Source organism: Petaurus breviceps, unplaced genomic scaffold (assembly GCF_028583685.1).
Source record: "Petaurus breviceps papuanus isolate PSGF00001 unplaced genomic scaffold, PetGlider_PUasm1.0 90700, whole genome shotgun sequence".
Lineage (NCBI taxonomy): Eukaryota > Metazoa > Chordata > Mammalia > Diprotodontia > Petauridae > Petaurus > Petaurus breviceps.
Window position 1 is genome coordinate 8521038 of NW_027187315.1, and position 18180 is coordinate 8539217.

Below are 18180 nucleotides of genomic sequence, written 5' to 3' on the forward strand. Positions count from 1 at the left end.
ACCCATACAAACAGATGAGGTCCCTAAGAGAGTAATCAGACTTACGCATTAGGAAAGTGATTGTGATATCTTCATTAATACACATCAAAGAATATTTACAAAATGTCCTTAGTGGCACAATCAAAACAACATCAATTATAACTCATATTTGGATATAGCAGTGTGTGTCAGGGGTGGGAATCATCTAGTGTGGTCTCCCAAACTACTGCCACAGAACACTGTGAGACTTGCAATAATAAATTAGTAAACGGAATCCATAAATGCTAGTTCAAAGAGTCTAGGGATATGAAATATCAAGACATAAATGGGAGTTATTAAGAGTCAAATGGAGAAAATTAATATGGAAAGTTTGACATGTACAGTAAGTATTTCTGAAATACGTAATTCTCTATGTTGTACTAATTTCAGTATTTCAGGGATATACGATGTATCTTCTTGGAGAATATCTTTCCTGTCTCTAACCTGCAAAACCTATTCCTTTTTCTATCTGGACATGGTGCAATCCCTCATATATCTGTTTGTTTTTCATATTCAATTATTTTTTCTCCTTCTAAAGAATTCTTTTTTAATTTATAGGTGATGGGGTGGCCAGGTGGCACAGTGAGTAAGAGTGCTGGCCCTGGGGGTCAGGAGACCTGGGATCTGTTCCGGCCTCAGATACTTAACACCCACACAAAATAACTGGCCGCGTAACCTTGAGCAAGTTACTTAACCCCAACTGCTTTAAAAAAAATTTGTAGGTGATAGACCTGGTGCTGGGAACTCCTCTTCCTTCCTCTGTCCAGAAAGGTATGTGGTAAGAGGGAGTAACAAGTCCTACCTCTTCCACATTCAAGGAACTTGGAAGGTTATTGTTTTTGTTGTTGTTTTAGAGTGGGGGAAGAAGGTTGTGGGTGTGTGTAAACCACTGATGATCCTGCTCTGATCAATAAAGCATCATTTGGAGTGAAAAATAATAATAAATGTATGCTTTCAACCCATACCGACTGAAATCCCTCTGTACATTAGTAAGTAGACATCACATTAAGCACAATAGATCTCCCTAGGCTGTATGCACAAGAGTATGTCTCCTGTAAGCTTTCTGGTGATGAGTCTCTTCAAACTTAAGTTTGTTTGACTCATCCTAAGTATGCCAGGCCATTGCTTAAAACTTTTCCAGCTTGAGCTCTTTCTGTGGTGACTAACAATTGGAAATTAGGGAATGGCTGAACAAATTGTGGTATATGATTGCAGTATTATGGTATATTGTGCTATAATAAAATGACAAGCAGGATGATTTCAGAAAAACCTGGAAAGACTTACATGAACTGATACAAGGTAAAGTGAGCAGAACCAGAAAAATATTGTTCACAGTAACAGCAATATTATATGATGATCAGCTATGAATGGCTTAGCTATTCTTAGCATTACAGTAATCCAAGACAATCCCAAAGGACTCATGATGAAAAATGCTATCTGCTTCCAAAGAAAGAATTAATATTGTCTGAATACAGACTGAAGTATACTATTTTTCTCTTCCTTCATTGCTTCCTTTTTATTTCTTTGTTCTACTCTGCTTGTACAAAATTACTAACACGGAAATGTTTTGCATGACTGTATATTATATATATATATATATAACCTATTATCAGATTGCTTAATGTTAAAAATTGTTTTAACATGTAATTGGGGAGGGGGAATAAAATATTATTTTTTTAAATAAAATAAGAAAAAAAAATTTCCAGTTTGGTAAAATCAATCTGAACTTGTGCTCTACTCATCATATCAATATGCTAGGTGGCATTGTGTATACAGCGCTGGACTTGGGAGTGAAAAAGAACTGAGCTCCAGTTCTGCCAGCTCAGACACTTACCACAAGTGTGACCCTGAGCAAGTGACTTACTTCTGTCTCTACCTCAGTTTCTTTCATCTGTTAAATAAGGACAACTGGGGCGGCTAGGTAGCGCGGTGAATAGAGCACCGGCCCTGGAATCAGGAGGACCTGAGTTCAAATCTGGCCTCAGACACTTAACACAAAAACTAGCCATGTGACCTTGGGCAAGTCACTTTAACCCCAACTGCCTCAAAAAAAAAGGGGGGGCAAAAATAAATAAATAAATAAGGACAATTAATATAACCTACCCAAAAAACATAATGCACTCTGCAGACATTCAAGTGTTCTATACATTCTAGCCATCATTATTATTTTTGAAAGACAGTATGAAGTAATGGATAGAGAAAAGACCTCGAGGTCAGGAAGACCCAAGTTCAGTTCCTGTGTCTGACACACACTATCTGTGTGACTTCAGATAGCTCCAGAAAACTCTGGAAGAATATGAGGGGATGAGGTAGCTGAGGTCCAGACTTAGTCCTACAGCTCCAGGCTAGATCAGCTGTGGAGCTGGTGAAGAGCATTCCTATACTGATGAAATCACAGGGTTTTTAACCTCTCTCTTCTCCCTAAAAAATAATAAACTTTACATATTGGCATTTAGACCCATAGAACTCAGTAATGACGCTGCATGAAGGAGGCCAGGGGGTTTTCATTTACTGATAATAATTATGAGGCTTAATCTCCCGGCCATTATATGCTGAAGGCATACTTCCACAGCTTAATAATTCATATTTAGTGTAAGTGTTATTTTCCCCTGTTTTACAGATGAGAAAAACCAGGCTGGTCATACTAGCTAATAAGCATCTGAGAAAGGAACCACATATCCTGGTTCGAAGTTCAATATTCTCTACTAAATCACATAGTCCCTTTAACCAAAGTATGAATTTATAAATATTAACAAAAAACAAAAAGGTATCCAGCAGTACATTTAATGACAGGACAGAAAGATCAAAATTCAAGTACATTCAAATAATGGACACTCAACAAAAACGTTAGATGGTGAGCTCCTTAAGGGCAGGGACTGCCTTTTACCTTTGTGTATCCCCAACAGTTAGCACAGTGCCTGGGACATAGGAAGTATGTACTTAAATAATAGTGACTGCCTGACTATATTGAATGATTAATTCCCCAAATTATTTGATAAGTAACCTTCCATTTCCAAGTCCCACAATAAAATCCTATTGGCTTCAAGCAAAAAAATTAAAAATTGAAATGCCTTTAAAAAAATCAAATTTACTAAAGGCTTGCAGATTTTTTTTTAAGTTTAATCTTGTCCCGTAACACTTTCCCTTTCCATATATTATAACATCTCTAAAGGCTAGGATAGACCTAGAGGACATCTATAATAACTTCATGTTATTATCTTTGGAGGATGGTGTTTTCCATTTTTATTAAAATGACATTTTAGACCCAAAATCTTTTTTTTCATGCTCTGGGTTCTTATTGAAATGGATGTTTTAATTAGGCTGAAATGAAGGCTCATGAGTTTTCAGGATGTCATTTTATATACACAGAGGATCGAAGACAATGGATTACAGAGGACAGAAATAAGTGTATCTAGGCAAACATTTAACAGTATTGGCCTACCCAGGGGGTACAACTGTTCTTAAACCATAAATCTGACTGTTTCAAGTCGAAACCTTTCTAACATGAGTTTTTATAAAGATTTTAGTACCTTATATGTGCCCTTTTTTAGATGGTTAACCATTTCCAAAAGATAAAGTTCAAGATCAAACTCTTTTGTAGAGGAAAAAGAAAAAGGGCAGGGAGTAAGAAAGAAAAAAGGAGAGGGAAAGGAAAGGAGGAGGAAGAGGATGGAAAAGAGGAGGGGAAAGATGGGGAGGGGAGAGGGGAGGGAAGAGTGGGAGAGAGGGGAAGGAGGGAGGAAAAGAAAAAGAGGAGAGGTGAGATGGGAAGAGGGAGACAGAAGGAAGGAAGAAAGGGAGGAAGGAAGGAAGGAAGGAAGAAAGGAAGGAAGGAAGGAAGGAAGGAAGGAAGGAAGGAAGGAAGGAGAAAAGGAGGATGGGAGAGAGGAAGGAAGGAGAAAAGGAGGATGGGAGAGAGGAAGGAAGGAAGGAAGGAAGGAAGGAAGGAAGGAAGGAAGGAAGGAAGGAAGGAAGGAAGGAAGGAAGGAATAAGTAAAGAAGAGAGGGAAATTGGTTAAGAGTTAGGAACGAATGAACGGAAGGAAGGGTGGGAGGGAGGGAGAAGTTAAGGAAAAAAAAGAAGAGAGGGAGAAAGAGGGAGGGAGGGAGGAAAGGAGGAAGGAAAGAAGGAAGACAAAGTACTTTTTCATTCCTCTTATTTTAATGCATACAACCATGGCTTGCATGGATTGCAGACAGGCGGGGGAGGCGGTGCTGCTTGGGGATTAGGAGACCAACATAAAGGTGACTGTTTTGGTGACCAGGGTCACCGTGTGCCCCCTTCCCTCGTTTTCTCACACCACTTCTCCTTAACACACATAAATTACGTTTGTTTCCTCTGCCTGGGGGGGGCGCTGCGGCGTTAAGACAGACAAGGACAGAAACTGAGACACTTAAAAAAAAACACAGCCAGCACGCCCCTCGGCAATAAGTGCTGCTCCGGAAAAGCTGGGCGGCTGCAGGGCTGAACGGGGTGAGTGTCAGTCACCCCAAACATTAAACTGTTCCCGGGGGCGGGCGTTAAGGAGCAGCTGCAGGAAGCCCGCGGTCGTCGCAGGCGTGGGTGCGCGGGGCGACTCCTCGCCGCCCTCCAGTTCCGCCCTCGCTCCTCCCGGCTCCTCCCGGCTCCTCTCCGCAACCTGCCCGGCCGGGCCTGCGGTCTTCCCCCGCCAGCTTTACTCACGTTCTTGTTGAAGCTGTATCCCGGCAGCAGCGGAAGGGACATGGCGCCGGGTCGGGGCAGGACCTAGAGGCCTGAGCTCTGAGCAAAGGGGCTCCCCCAGAGGCTGTGGGTGGTTGGCGTCCCGTTGCCTAGAGACCGAATCGGACGTCACGGGGCTGGAGGGGGCGTCGCCTCTTCTGGGATATTGCTCCCTGAATCCTGGAGATTGTCAGGGCGCGGATGGATCCCAGAAATTCTTGTACGCATTCACTTTCACAGCTGTATCTCTAATCCATATTTACAAATGAACCCATACAAATACACCTTCCCCATCTACTCTGTAAACTCTAAAATGTGTAAATGTTAATAAATATCACATGATGTGTAAATGTGTGTTGTAATTATAGGGCTCATTTATTGCCTTTATTCATTCCAGTAACACTATTCCTCTTCCTAAATATGCAAACACATCCAGGCCTTATATCTATATGCGTTTGCTCTATAATAAGCTCTGAGCTCTTAATAGATGCTTGTTGACGACTTTCTATTCATTTTCTCCAATTTATCATGTGGATAGCTTGATTGTACATAGCTGTTTGCATGTCGTCTTCTCCTTTAGACTGAGGGTGAGAGCATGGGCTTTCTTTTGCCTTGCTTTGCATCTAGGGCATCGAGCATAGTACTCGATACATGGTAGGGTTTTTGTTTGTTTATTGACCGATTCCACCCACTTGCATGCACAATCTCCATATGTATAGGAAGATCCTTAACTTCCACTTCCACAGGAGTTTCAAGCTTCACCTACACAAAAGTGTTGCATACCTAATAAATCCAGTCCTGACCTTTTCTGAGTTCCCACTCCCAACTGTCTATTGGATTATTCCCACTGGAGTTCTCACAGACAGCTCAACCTCAATTTGTCCTAAGTACAACTTATCTTTTCCCCAAAAAGCCCCCTTTCCAAATTAGCTCAGAACCATCTTTAACCCTTCACACTTCCTCCCCCTCCTCCTGTTTCCAATCAGTTGCCAAGTCCTGAGATCTTGAAGCATTCTCTTTCTCTCCTTCCATATGGTCACTACCATAATTCAGTTCATCTTTATTACCTTTCACCTAGACTATTTTAATTGCTCCCTCATTGACCTCCCTGTCTCAAGTCTCCACCTTCTCTAATTCACCAGCTACACATTGGCCAAAGAAATAGTCCTAAAGAAGGAATATAATCATGTCACTTTTCTGTCCATAGAGTTCTAATCCTACTTGTTACCTCTAAGATAAAGTAAGAACTTGTCCACTGGTATTTAGTCATTTATAATCTCACTCCCACTTACTTTTTTACATACCTTTACACCTTGTACATTACTCTCCTTCATGACCCCTGTCGTCCAGTCAAACCAACCTCTTTGCTCCCACATTCTTTTATAAAAATATTTTTTCAAGTACGTGTAAAATTTTTTGCATTCATTTTTTAAAATGTTGAGTTCTAAATTCTATCCCACCATATGCTCAACCTTCACTGAAAAGGTAAGCAATTTGATATAGGTTATACATGTGCAGTCATGAAAAACATATTTCTGTATTAGCCATGTTGTGAAAGAAAACACAGCTCCCCCACCCTCCCAAAAAAAAAAAAAAACATATAAAGTACTTTTTCAAAAAGTATGCTTAGATCTACCTTTAGACTCCATCAGTTCTTTCCCTTGAGGTAGGTAGAATTTTTTCATCAAAAATTTTTTGTAATTGTCTTGGATCATTGTATAGCTGTCATTCACAGTTGTTCATCATGCAACATTGCTGTTAGTGTGGACAATGTTCTTCTGGTTCTGCTCACTTCCCTTTGTACCAGTTAATGTAAATCTTTCCAGGTGCTGCTGGAAGCATCTTGCTCATAATTTCGTATGGTCATTTATAATCTCACACCTACTTCTACATACCTTTCCACTTTGTTGTACATTACTCTCCTTCATGCATTCCATCACAATCCTGTATCGCAACTTGTTCAGTCATTCCCCAATTGATAAATATATCCTCAATTTCCAATTCTTTGCCATCACAATAAGAGGGGCTGTATTTTGATACATATAGGTCCTTTAAAAAAAATCTCTTTGGGATATAGACCCAGAAGTGGTATTGCTGAGTCAAAGAGTATGCCCAGTTTTATAGGCCTTTGAGCATAATTCCAAATTGTTCTCCAGAATGGTTGGATCAGCTCATAACTGCACCAACAGTGCATTACTGTCCCAATTTTACCACATCCCCTCTAACATTTGTCGGTTTTCTTTTCTCTCAAATTAGCCAATCTGACAGATATTACTCGTACCTCAGAGTTGTTTAAATTTGCATTTCTTTAATCAATAGTGATTTAGAGAATTTTTTCACATGACTAAAGATAGCTTTGATTTCTTCATTTGAAAGCTCCCTGTTCACATGCTTCCTTTTGCCATTTATCAATTGGAGGATGACTTGTATTCTTAAATATTTGTTCTCTATATATGTGAGAAATGAGGCCTTTATCAGAGAAATTTGCTGTAAAAGTATTTTCTGTGTTCTGCTTTCTAATCTTGGTTACAATAGTTTTATTTGTGCAAAAAGCTTTTAACTTAGGTAGAAGTAGGACTTCCGCAGCTCGGGCTTCACCTTCCCCAATCCATGTAAAAAGGGGACTCTGAACAAACTTTGGAGCTGCAGAACCCACAAAATGACACAGAAAAGCTAACCTCCCACTGAGGACAGCCTGACAGGCCTGCAGGAATCTGCCAACACAGCTCTCTGAGGACAGAGCACAGGCCCCCGGGAGCCTGAGGTTTTAGCCCCAGGACTGGCCTTACCAGTCACTGGCTGAAGGGACTCCAGATCACCAGCTGCTATGGCTGTTTCCAGGTTTATCAACACACAGATGAGAAAGACAAAGTGAGAATTCAGTTCAGTGCGGACTTTGGGACCAGTAGTTGGGAGAGCTTCAGCTTTGCACCCAGGGCGAGAAGCCACTAAGATGCCTTGGCTCATCTGAGTCATGCTGCAACTTCAGCTCCTGGCCTACATATTGTAGGGGAATTAAGCAACCAGTGTGAGGGGTAATCACTCTTGCTTTAACCTGCTTGGATCTGGATTGCCGTCTAGGGTGGAGGTCCTGGGGTGTGTGACCAGCTTGCCAGAGTGTGTGGAGGCTCCAGAGAGGGCACCCAACTAATACCTCCAGCAGCTGAGAAAACCCCAGCATTTGGGACAGAAGCTTCCCTGTCTGGTGGCAGAGTCCTACTGTGGCAAAAAGCTCAGGGGTGAAGAGACTGAGGAGCGACGTGATCAGGCAAAGGAAGCAAAGCAAACAGAAGAATCCAACATTAGACTCCAATTTGGGGGACAAAAAGGAGCAAAGCATGGAACAGGAGGAAGATAGTGAAGTCAGAACTCCCGCACCAAAAGCTTCAAAGGAAAACACAAGCTGGTTACAAGCCATAGAGAACCTTAAGAAGCAGATAAGAGAAGTGGAGGAAAAATTGGGAAGAGAAATGAGACCGATGCAAGAAAATTACGAAATGAGAGTCAACAGCCTGACTGAGGAAAATCACACCTTAAAAAGCAGACTAACTCAAATGGCAAAAGAGGCTCAAAAAGGCAATGAGGAGAAGAATGCCTTAAAAAGCCAAATTTTCCAGATAGAAAAAGAAGCTCAAAAGCTCAATGAGGAGAATCATTCCCTCAGATTTAGAATGGAGAAAAGGGAAGCTAGTGACTTTATGACAAATCAAGATGATGTTAAACAGATCCAAACAAATGAAAGAATAGAAGGCAATGTGAAATATCTCATGGGAAAAACCACTGACCTGGAAAATAGATCAAGGAGAGATAATTTTAAAATTACTGGACTACCTGAAAGCCATGATCAAAGAAAGAACCTAGATATTATCCTCCAAGAAATTCTCAAGGAAAACTGCCCCAATGTTTTAGAACCAGAAGGCAAAATAGAGGTTGAAAGAATACACTGATCACCTCCTGAAAAAGATCCCAAAAAGAAAACTCCTAGGAATAAGATAGCCAGGTTCCGGAATTCCCAGATCAAGGAGAGGATATTACAAGCATCCAGGAAGAAAGAATTTGAATATTGTGGAATTACAATCTGGATAACACAGGATCTGGAAGCTTCTACACTGAGGGATCAAAGGGCCTGAAATATGATATTGCAGAGGGCAGAGTAACAGGGATTAAAATCAAGAATCACCTACCCAGCAAAACTGAGTATCATGTTTCAGGGGAAAATATGGTCATTCAGTGGAATAGAGGATTTTCAAGCATTCTCCATGAAAAAACCAATGAATAGAAAATTTGAAATTCAGATACGAGAAGCAAGAGAAGCTCGAGAAGGTAAACAGGGAAAAGAAATCATAAGGAACGTATCAAAGTTGAACTATTAATATTCCTACATGGAAAAATGATAATTGTAACTGATGAAACTTTTTCCAGTATGAAAATAGTTGAAGGCAATAGAAATACATATACATATATATGTATATATATATATATATGTCTATATTGGAGGGTATAGGGGAGTATGAATACATAAGTGAATGTGTGTATATATGTTTACAGGTATACATATATGGAGGACACAGGACCAATTCAATAGGAAGGAATGATACTTAAAAGATGAAATTAAGAGGTGAGATAGGAATATAATGACAGGGGATGGAGAGAGACAGGTAAACTATCTCATATAGAAGAGGCAACAGAAAATGGTTACAATGGAGGGGAAGAATAGGAAGGCAAAAGGGAATGGGTCAACCTCATTCTCATTGAATTTGGCTTGGGGAGGGAATGACATACACTAAATAGGGTATCTCACCCTACAGGAGAGTAGGGGAAGGGGATGAGAGGGGGGATGATGGAAGGGAGGGCAGGCTGGGGGGGGGAGGGAAGTTGGAAGCACTCACTTTTGAAAAGGGATGGGATCAAAGTAGAAAATAGAACAAGTGGGTGGTGGGATAGGAGGGAGGGAAATACAGTCAGTCTTTTACAATATATCTACTACGTTAATGTTTTGCATTAGCTATACATGTACAACCTATACTGAACTGCTAATCTTCCCAGTAAGGGTGGGTAACAAGGGAGGAAGGGAATGAATCTGGAATCAAAAGTTTTAAAATCAAATGTTTAAAATTATGTATATATATATATATATATACACTATTATTAATACTATTTTACATGTAATTGGGAAAGAAGATATACAGGCACTGGGGCATAGAGATCCACCATGCCCCACTGGAAAAGTCCAAGGGGGTATGGGAGAAGATATGGGAGAGAGTAGATTGGAGGAGGAGGTATCTTGTGGGACTGCTATATTAAGGGAAAAACAGGGAGAAAATTTGTAACTCAAAATCTGGCGGAAATTAATGATGTAAATCAGAAGTTAATAAAGCATTTGAAAAGTGGGAAAAAAAAGAAAGCTAGGGTATAAGCAATTCTCTGTTAGAATTGACATTTATTTGGTGTAGAGAGCACCTTTTATCTCAGGTGGATGGAAGATGTATCTCTCCCACTGAAGCCTATATCCTTCCTCCCTTCACTAAACCTTAGTGATTGGGTGTCTCAAACCTACAACAGCGAGAGAGAGAGAGAGAGAGAGAGAGAGAGAGAGAGAGAGAGAGAGAGATCCTCATTTTGAGGGAAGAAAGAATGGAATTGTATCCACTCATTCCTGAGGAAGTAAGGACTCCTTGAGGAAGGGATAGGACCCCGGGTTAAAGGAAGGGACCATGGAAAGCTCCACTTCACTCATAGTAAGAGACTTATCAATTCTATACTATCTTGAGGAACAACTGTCTCCTGCCCTGACAAACATAGAAGAGGATGGGAGTATCCTATGTTGAACATGGGGCAACACAATTGTCCCTTTGCTAGAGGAGCCACAGTGACCCATGAAGACTTCCAAGATAGCCTCCCATTTATTTCTAGATTCCTCTTTGGATGACATTCTCCCATTGGGTCACTTGACATAGATCCTTTACCATCTTCCACTTGGACCTATTCACGTTGAAAAGACATAACAAAATAAGCAAACTCTTTAAAGTATTTCCTTCAAGGAGAATTTGTCATATTTCATATTTGAAAATATTGAAAAAAATCATATTTCATAAAGGGGTAATACAGGATATTAATGCCTTCATACTTTATTAACATATTAATACACTTTTCCTCTGCTATCTACCCCATTACTTTCTGCGCTTACATCAATTGGTTAGGGATAGGGAGGAGCATCAATTGGTCAAAGACCAGGTACATAACCACCAATACACAAAAGATGTTAAATACCAAGGTAGACAATAAGTGGATGAGCTAGGCAAAGATTGCTCTGAGTTTGCTACAGGGAGCATATATACTTTTAGGCCTGACCGAAGGGTATGGTCCTCACTGTAGGCCTATCCACGTACATCCTGTATTTGGTCATGTCATCAGGAGGTGGTGACTCAGGACCTGACCTGCTGGGTATGAGTTTATCCAGCATTCCATGTTCTGAGGTCTTCACTAATTTTGATCGTTAAGGGGCTAGTAGAAAGGAGTAAGTCATCTCAGATGGAAGAATCCCCAGTGCCACCACAAGTTGATACTGAGAAGAGCCAGTATAAGCAGAGTAATGACCTGGGTTAGGGTATTATAGAGACATCTCAGGCATGAATTATAAATTTAGTTGCTAAGCAAAGCTAACCTGTGATGAAAAGACAGTGATTCTCTTCCCCACACCTTTCCTACAAGGATCAACTAAATTAGGTTATTCATTCCCTTTTTAAAATTTCCTTTTTCTATTTAGCCCTATTAGCCTATTATTGAAGGTAGCTGGAAGATTTGGAGACTTGTTAGCTTTCCAGATGCTTACTTTCAGTATTAAGTAATTATCTTAAAACTTTGGGCCAATAAAAGATTCAAAACACGTATTACTTAATATACAGAACAGATAAAAGAGAAGATGAAAAATTTCTCTGCTTCATGAAGGAGAATATTTTCTTTGCTCAGCAAGAGCTGGGAAGGATGCCAGAATAGGCCAAAGTGGTGTTATATGCCACAAATCTTACAGAAACATCTGGAGACTAAATATTTTAAAGTATCCTTTTTACAAAATGGATAATTTTACAAAAGAAATCATGAGCTCAGGAAGTCAGCATGCTGGGGAAAACATTCACCATCTCTTCAGTAAATGGTTCCTCAGTATATTTCAAAGAAACTAACCTCTAGAGGGAAAAGAAGCAAGCACTGTAGCCTACCTAGAGAAAACCAAATGCACATTTAAGGTTGGCCTAGTGGTGCTACCATAGCAAACCACCAATACTATGAGCGCCTACACTCACTCATGAACTCTCCCAGGTGGTTAGATCAGAATTCACCTGAGCTAGAGAGATCATTTTGGTTCCAGTTACCATCTTTGATATCTGTGATCTTGAGAGGTAGGAAAAAAAGAAACAGGTAAATTCCTTATAACTCAAATAACCTCAGTTTTACTTTTAAAAAATGGTTGTAATTGTTAACCTTCAAAAATTGATTTTCTTTGTTTATAAAGAGCAATATTATGCATTAACATTAAATAAATCTACTATAAATCAATATATTGTCAATCACAGACTGCTAAAATTAGATGGATATGTATCATTTTATTTAATAAATAGCAAAAAACATTGTTTAAATTTTTGAGATTGAGTTTTTAAATCATTGAAATGAAATAGAAATTCACATTAAGAAATTATAGAAAGGTGCTATGTCTATGGTCCCCAAGATATGGAAGGGTAAAGGTATTTGTGATGTTTCTTTAGTCTGAGTTGCATTTGATTTATGAACCTGCAAAGCTCTGTGACAAGTGCCTACTCTCTGGGCTATTGAAGAGTCAGAGGTACACCCAAGGCAGCTCAAAGGTCTCAGAGTGAGCATTTACACCTCAGAAATCAACAAATGTTGCAAATCAGGGCTCAGTTTTTTGGTTTTTTGTTTGTTTTGATTGTGTAGACTTAAAGTTATGGAGAAAAAGATAATAATTCACATTAAATTTAAAAGTGTTACGAGCACTTTTTTTCCACAGAGCCAGAGAGCTCTAACATTTACTAGCACACTCCTGCTATATTTACACAACAGGCTTCTCAGGTACCGTGAGGGATATTCAAGGGATAGCTCTTCTCTTTACAGACATCACTTGAGTCCTTAGTAACAGTGTTTATCACATTGTATAGAGAACCAATGATGAGGATCTCCCTTCCTTCCTTCCTTCCTTCCTTCCTTCCTTCCTTCCTTCCTTCCTTCCTTCCTTCCTTCCTTCCTCATATCTCTAACTATTTTATGAACCTGGAGAGAGACTCAATGAGGAAACAAGCCAGTAGCTGGAGAGGTGGAAGCTACTATGTTTGTATAAGTAAATATATCCTGCATAAAGCACACATTTAACCCCCTCTCCCGGCTAGTTGTATATGAGAGTCTAGCATTTGAGATCTAGGGGTTTTTTTTTTCTTTTATTGCTTGTGCTTGTTATTTGTACTTACTTTAAATCAGATTTACATCATTGAGACATTATACTGAAAATACTCTGGAATTTTTTTTTCTTTGATGCATTTGAGATTTGAGCTGAATTTTGGTTTGGTAGTCTTAACTATTAACTAGTTTTCTTTTTCCTTTTGCTTTTTTTTTCCCTTCCAGAAGCTCATTTTTTGATAGGTACTCTGGTCTGCTCACTGAAATTTTTTCTAGTCCTGCATATTTCAACATCCTGGTTTTTGTGTGTGTGTGTTTTCTTTGTTTTGTTGGTGTTTCAGTTGTTTTTCTCCATGAATATCCCCTCTCTTATAATCAATCCGCTGAATTAAGAGTACTATTATAAATGCAAAGTGCCTGTTATTGCTGCTGACAATTCATTAACAATATGTGTTTTGAGCATGTGCATGAAATTGACTTAATGAATATTATTTGCCTACTCATACATATTAATATAGGGGTGCAGTTATGATACTACTCTTCACATGATATCATTTTATAGCACTAGTTTATATACCTCCCTTATTTTAATTGCTATATGTAAATTAATTACATGCAACTATTGCTTTATTGTAATACTACTGTGTGGTGCTACATCTGTCATACTTAGTTCAACGATATTGCTTGACTGAATACAAACACCATGTTATGAATACTTGAAATAATGAATACACAGACACATAGAGGTATTTTGATATTAGGAGTAGATCCTGAATATAAAAATAAGTAAAGATTTGTAGAAGTATAAAGTAATTCACAGATGGGTCAGATCTACCCCAAAGAAATTTGTGAATTGTTAAACCCATACAATTATTCAAAGATTCCTAATACCATGGACAGTAAGAGATAGTATCCGGAAATTGATCTGCAGCCCTCTCACAGATGAATAAGAATTTTTAATATCTGGAAGACCTTAATGGAAGAGTAGGCTTGCCAACAGGAAGGCTGAAAAGCATGTTTAAGTCATAAAAAGGCATGCCTGAGGCATGAAAATATGTCTCACCTATAGGCAGTGCCAAGACTGGTTCTTCTATGAGATATTCATAGAGATATTATAGATAAATATTAAGAATCTCCTTGCGAAAAGACCCATGTGTCTGTGGGTAATAACCATGGGAAGTTTGGGTCATATGATCATATGATAAAATCATTATAATACCATTAGGAATCAGAGTTACAAAAGCAGGGGCAGAAGGGAAGTTGATCAATAGGAAACCTTAAAGGATCAGCCTTTGAACTTGTGCAAACCTAGAAAACTGCACAGCCTCGATTCTCAAGACAAGCAGGCTTACCAAGACTAAAGAGGCAATTTGGTGGTAATAGGACACTAAGGGGAAAAAAAGTGTATATATATATATATATATGTATGTATATATATATGTATATATATATATATCCATACATATACCAACTTCATCCATTCTGACATCAGTACAAAGAGAAAATGCTGTTGAAGTTTTTGATTCACATGAATACTTAATAACAGGGACAGAGAGAGATCAGTAATAAAACCTAAAGAAGCAGATGAGTTCAGACTAGAATAAGTGCAGAGCCTAAGGTTATTTAAGTGATAGAAGGTCTTCTAAAATACCTTTAAGACTTTTAAACTAAGGGGAGAAGGATATGGTAGCAAAAACATCTACTAAAGTTTCTAACAGGGCAGCTAAGTGGCAAAGTGACTAGAGCCTGGAGTACCGAAGACCACAGTTCAAATGTGACTTCAGACACGTACTAACTGTGTGCCCCTGAACAAGTCACTTAACCCTCTTTGCCTCAGTTTCCACATCTGTAAAATGAGCTGGAGAAGGAAATGGCAAACCCCTCCAGTATCTTTGCCAAGAAAACCCCAAATGTCAGGAAGAGTCAGACAAGAGTGAAAAACAATTGAGCTGAGTACTAAATTGAATCCCCTTTCATCCTCTCTTGCCCTTCCTTATTCTAACCACGGTGTTAAGTCACCTGGGGGCTCAAGGTCTCTGAACCCTCAGGGGACTCCATACACACTATGGAAATGGCTTAGGTCCTGCTCATCTGGGAAGTTTCCTTCCCCTCTAGGATGATTCAGACAATTCCTTCCCAGAAAAGCCTTGGGGAATCATGAGGTAAAATTGTTTTAACAACATGGGGAGAAATGAGACTGCCTCTGTGTATATGGTGAATGTGAATTTAGCTGGAAGAAAAGGGATCCCTTAGCAAATTTGGTGACATCCCTGTCACTCTGTCACCAAAATGGTGAAATCCCTGGATGGGACCTAATCCCTACAGAAGCCATGCCTTCAACATAGTCCTCTAAAGAGGAAAGGATTTGGTATTACATCCTGAGGGGCACCCTGGGGAGGAGGTTTTGTTGGAGAAGTTTAAATTTAGCCTCAGATACTTTCTAGCTGCCTGAACCTGAGCAAATGACTTAACCTGTCTCATGTTGTATGGGATTTGGTATGTGGTTTCTCAGACTGTTCACTAGAGTATTAGAAGCCTTAGGCCTAAGTTTCGTTTTCCTAGAAATCACATGATTTAAGAGAAATGAAACTTAAGATATCCTCTTGCATAAGCTGTTTTCATCTTTACTTTACCTCTAGTCAGCCCACCATCACCCCATGTACCATATTAGGAAAAGTAACCGCAAGAGCCAATCCTAAGTAAAGCTTTGCATAGATAGTAGAGGGGTGAGTGGTCTTATGCTTATTTAACCCTGTTTTTGCTTCTGTACCTCAGCCTCCTATCTCTGGGCATAATTCCAGTGACTGGACCGCCTGCTTCTCATGAGATTCTAATAAAACTTTCTACCTTCACTTTGAGGTCTCTGAGTAGTCAATTTGGTCTTCGTATCCCATATAAACCTCAGTAACACTGCCTACTTTAAAGGGTGACTGATAGAATAAAATCAGATAATATTTGTAAAATATTTTGCAAATATATACGAGTCAAGTCTCGGGATGTACTGAGGCCTTGACAGGTCACACTATTTATAGAGCATTTGTCCTTCATTTAGAGGCTTATGACCTTTTAGCTATCTTACTATAGATAACTCTGACCTGTGATGAGGACTGGTGATTGCTGTCAGTGCCACCATCTGAGCTGTGGCCCTGATGTTCCTGGTGATGCTCACGAAATCCTATCACCCACAGTTAGAAGATCTGGAGAAAAAAGGGGTGTCAAAGACTGGGATCTCTGTTTTTCATTCTCTTCTACATTTTGTCACCCTGGTACTATACTCCTTAAGAAGATTGTCCTCTTGTTGTCTTTTTTGGCTGTCATTCTATTTTTGTTTGAACTAAGCTCCTCCCATTGTGCTGCCTATGCCTCCCTTTTTCCATCTGAGATCAGAGTTGTTCAAGCAACAGGCCTAAGGTCATTTAAGTTGTAGAAAATCCTCTAGAAGACCTCTTAGGAATGTAGTAAGAACAGCATCTATTAGGGTCTCTGCTATATAGACTGAACTATTTTCCCCCAAAAGTAAACACACACACACACACACAAAACCCCCAATCCTCTAGACTTGTCAGGAAATTAAAACTTGGAACACTGATACCTTTGACAGCAGCATCTCCTCTTTGTCTGGGGCATAAAAAAAAAAGATCTGCCTATGAGAAGTTGGACCTCTCAAACCTTGATGGATGTCTTCCACATGATCCAACACACCTTTCCGACCTAACCCAACCCTCTAGCCAGACACAATTTTATATGGAGAGGATTGGGGTTATCTCTACCAATCTTGTATCCTTGCTGAAAATCCTTCCTATATAATTGTTAGGCAAAATTTCTTTTTAGTTAAATGTTAGATGATGTGAGTGTCTCTTTGTTTTGGGTACCATCCTGAGCCTGAACAACAGACCAGACTGACCCAGACCTGGTCCAGAATACAAGGGGGGAAAATCCTCTCTGAGTTGGCAGCTCCTCCCCCAAGTACAGCCACCTCCATCCAAGCCTGGGTGGTGGGGTCATATGCATCAGTGTCTGGCTATCAACACACAAAGAGTGCAGGGAAACATAACCTAAACACTAGTTATCCCCTGCATGTTGCCCCAGGTGTGGAGGAAGGCCATTCTTCCCCTGCAAATATATTTAAAGGTTAGATACAAAAATATCATGCAATATATATATATATAGAGAGAGAGAGAGAGATATGATGTACAATTTAGAAACAGAAAATAATGAGTGTAATTATTGTCCATTTTCACTCATTAAATCCCCCCCCAGAGCAAAATATGTGTTCATAAGACATAGAACAGAACCTGACAGCCCCTGGATCTTTGCATCAAGTCAAAATGGTTTCTTTCTAAAAGCAATTAAGAAGTAACTTAAAAAGAAGCCTCCTCAAGTGATATTTTCAACTAATAAACATTTTTAAAAGTAACTTTTTTGACACTCCACTTCTGGACATTTTCTATCAAAAATCTAATTGTTTTATTTATTTATTTATTGGTAGGCAAAGCAATTGGGATTAAGTGACTTGCCCAAGGTCACACAGCTAGTAAGTGTGTCAAGTGTCTGAGACCAGATTAGAACTAAGGTCATCCTAACTCCAGGGCCAGTACTCTATTCACTCCACCACCTAGCTACCCCTGTTTTATTTTTTAATTCTGAGTTATTTATCTTCATAGATCAAGAAAGCTTTGCTGGCTTCATGATTTTGTTTGACATAACATTTCAAATGGTCTGTACTCTTGGCAAACTCTCCTGGGCCAAACATTAGACAAAGCTACTAAAGCTTAAGAATTCAATGAAACTTTGGGGACATCAGTACATTTGGTCAAAGGTTATTTTTTTTTTCTTTTAGGTAAACAATTAAGTTAGAGGTTAGTTTTGTAGACTGGTAAAAAATTGCCGCAGCTTGGTGCCAGATCACAGCTATGTGGGTTGAGAAGCAATCCACTGGATGCCTTAAGAGTATTGCCATAATTTGAAAGACAAGGCAACGTATCTGCTAAGCGACAAGAGAACAGTTGCTGGCAATAGACCTGACAAGAACACTAGTCATTCTCTCCTTCTCG

The 18180-nt window shown here is 39.4% G+C and overlaps 1 protein-coding gene across 2 annotated transcripts in view; it reads right to left on the reverse strand.

Moving 5' to 3' along the window:
- The window catches only part of EFHC2 (EF-hand domain containing 2), a 276255-nt gene extending 271417 nt beyond the window's left edge, over nt 1–4838 (reverse strand). For both annotated transcript variants that reach the window (XM_069065742.1, XM_069065741.1), the window contains exon 1: nt 4703–4838. In XM_069065742.1, coding sequence (XP_068921843.1) covers nt 4703–4744 — 42 coding nt within the window. In that variant the 5' untranslated portion in view covers nt 4745–4838. The remainder of the gene's footprint in view (nt 1–4702) is intronic.
- Nucleotides 4839–18180: the final 13342 nt, after the last annotated feature.